Raw genomic sequence first — 2,500 nt, forward strand, 5'->3', positions numbered from 1 at the left:
CGAGGAGGGGTGCTGTTCTGGTGCTGATACGAGGAGCTCGCGGACGACTGCGGGAGAGCTGACGGGAGATTCGCGCGCATGCCCCGGTCCTCCTCCTCCTCCTCTTCCTCCTCCATCGCTCCCTCTCGCGCTCTCCTCGAGAAAAAAAACAAATTGGCTCCGTGTGCTCCACCGATGGATTATTAACGTGCGCGTGTGCGTGCCATGGGACATCGCGAATGATGGAATATGTGTATGTGCTCCTCGCGCTCCTGCTCTATAGCAGAGCGGACGCGGAAAGGAAAATCGGTAAGTGCAATTTTTGCTCCGTGTGTTTGTGTCCACTGGCTGTGTGTGTGTGTGTGTGTGTGTCAGTGTACATCTTTCACCGAACGCGAGAGATTGAGTCGAAATTAGCCGATCATTATCAGGCGGATATAAATATGTTTTTCTCATGATCCGCACGCGGCGGGGGCGCACTCACTCATACAAAGCCTCAGTGCACGAGCCATCAGCTCTATCTGCATCACCGCAAGCGCTCAACCACTCAGCCTGGCCGAGTCATCCGTCACACACACACAAACACACACACACACACGTCCCCGAGTCCCTCCATACATTGCGCGCGGAAAGCTACTGTTTTCGCCGAGTGATGTCATCACGGGATTGAAGGTGCGAAGAAATGACAGCACGGGCTTCTGTTTGCCCGTGTGTGTGTGTGTGTGTGTGTGTGAGTGTGTGTGTGTGTGTGTGTGAGTGTGTGTGTGTGTGTGTGTGTGTGTGTGTGTGTGTGAGTGTGTGTGTGCTTCTGTTTGCCCGTGTGTGTGTGTGTGTGTGTGTGTGTGTGTGTGTGTGTGTGCTTCTGTTTGCCCGTGTGTGTGTGTGTGTGTGTGTGTGCTTCTGTTTGCCCGTGTGTGTGTGTGTGTGTGTGTGCTTCTGTTTGCCCGTGTGTGTGCTTCTGTTTGCCCGTGTGTGTGTGTGTGTGTGTGTGCTTCTGTTTGCCCGTGTGTGTGCTTCTGTTTGCCCGTGTGTGAGTGTGTGTGTGTGTGCTTCCGTTTGCCCGTGTGTGTTTGTGTGTGTTTGTGTTTGTGTGTGTGTGTGTGTGTGTGTGTGTGTGCTTCCGTTTGCCCGTGTGTGTTTGTGTGTGTCTGTTTTGGCAACAAATCAAAGGCCTTGATTATTTCCTTCTGCTGCAAGGGGCTGATGTGTGTGTGAGAGTGAGAGAGAGATAGAGAGTGTGTATGCTTGTGTGTGTGTGTGTGTGTGTTTCTCAAAGTAAGATGGGTGTGTGTTTGGTGTGTGTCTCTGTTTCTCAAAGTAAAATGGGTGGTTGTGTCTGTTTGGTGTGTGTGTGTGTGTGTGTCTGTGTTTCTCAAAGTAAGATGGATGTGTGTGAATGTGTTTCTCAAAGTAGGATGTGTGTGTGTCTATGCGTTTGTGGATAGTGTGTGTGTGTGTGTGTGTCTGTGTTTCTCAAAGTAAGCTGTGTGTGTGTGTTTGTGTTTGGTGTGTGTGTCTGTGTCTGTGTTTCTCAAAGTAAGATGGGTTTGTGTGTGTGTGTGTGTGTGTGTTTATCAAAGTAAGATATGTGTGTGTCTGGTGTGTGTGTGTGTGTGTGTGTGTCTGTGTTTCTCAAAGTAAGATGGGTGTGTGTGTGTGTGTGTGTGTTTCTCAAAGTAAGATGAGTGTGTGTGTGTGTGTGTGTGTGTGTGTTTCTCAAAGTAAGATGGGTGTGTGTGTGTGTGTGTTTCTCAAAGTAAGATGAGTGTGTGTGTGTGTGTGTGTGTGTGTGTGTGTGTGTGTGTGTGTGTTTCTCAAAGTAAGATGGGTGTGTCACACATCTGAATTACTCACACACCTGGTGTGTCCATGTATGGACACATCTGTTTTAGACCAAGGAGAAGTGTGTTTGGTGAGTTGATGTGTGTGTGTGTTTGGTGAGTTGACAATCCCAACTCAGCTGACTTTCGGACCCTGGTTCACTCGTTCGACCTACAACAGGTCCCCACTCCTCCAACTCACAAAGCAGGAAAAGAGCTTGACCTCATCCTTGCTCGGAACTGCACCACAGACAACCTAACGGTAACCCCTCTGCATCGCTCGGACCACTTCTTCATTCGCTTCGATGTTCGGCTCATTGAGCAACCCTCTGTCCCCCCTCCGATGGTCTCGTTCCGGCGCAACCTCCGCAACCTCTCTCCCACCCACTTTTCCTCTCTGGTTTCTTCTGCTCTTCCACCTTTATCCACTTTCTCCTCACTAGGTGTCGATGATGCCACAGAATCACTCTGCTCCACTCTGAGCTCATGCTTGGATACTTTGTGTCCACTTTCCACCAGACCTGCTCGTTCTACCCAGTCTCATTCATGGCTGAGTGATACCCTCCGAACGCAGCGCTCCAATCTCAGAGCGGCTGAGAGAAAGTGGCACAAATCTGCAGCACTGGACGATCTTGCAAGCTACCAGACACTGCTGGCCTCCTTCTCATCCAGCATCACTGCTGCTAAGAAGACTTTTTTCA

General features: G+C 50.1%; 1 protein-coding gene across 1 annotated transcript in view; it reads left to right on the forward strand.

Moving 5' to 3' along the window:
* Window positions 1–24: 24 nt before the first annotated feature.
* slco5a1b (solute carrier organic anion transporter family member 5A1b) overlaps window positions 25–2,500 on the forward strand; it is a gene marked incomplete at its 3' end in the record, with an annotated part of 13,606 nt that continues 11,130 nt past the window's right edge. Inside the window, exon 1 of the mRNA XM_042707222.1 lies at window positions 25–288. Within this exon, the coding sequence (XP_042563156.1) occupies window positions 219–288 (70 nt within the window). The remainder of the gene's footprint in view (window positions 289–2,500) is intronic.

The sequence above is a fragment of the Clupea harengus genome, unplaced genomic scaffold (assembly GCF_900700415.2).
Source record: "Clupea harengus unplaced genomic scaffold, Ch_v2.0.2, whole genome shotgun sequence".
Lineage (NCBI taxonomy): Eukaryota > Metazoa > Chordata > Actinopteri > Clupeiformes > Clupeidae > Clupea > Clupea harengus.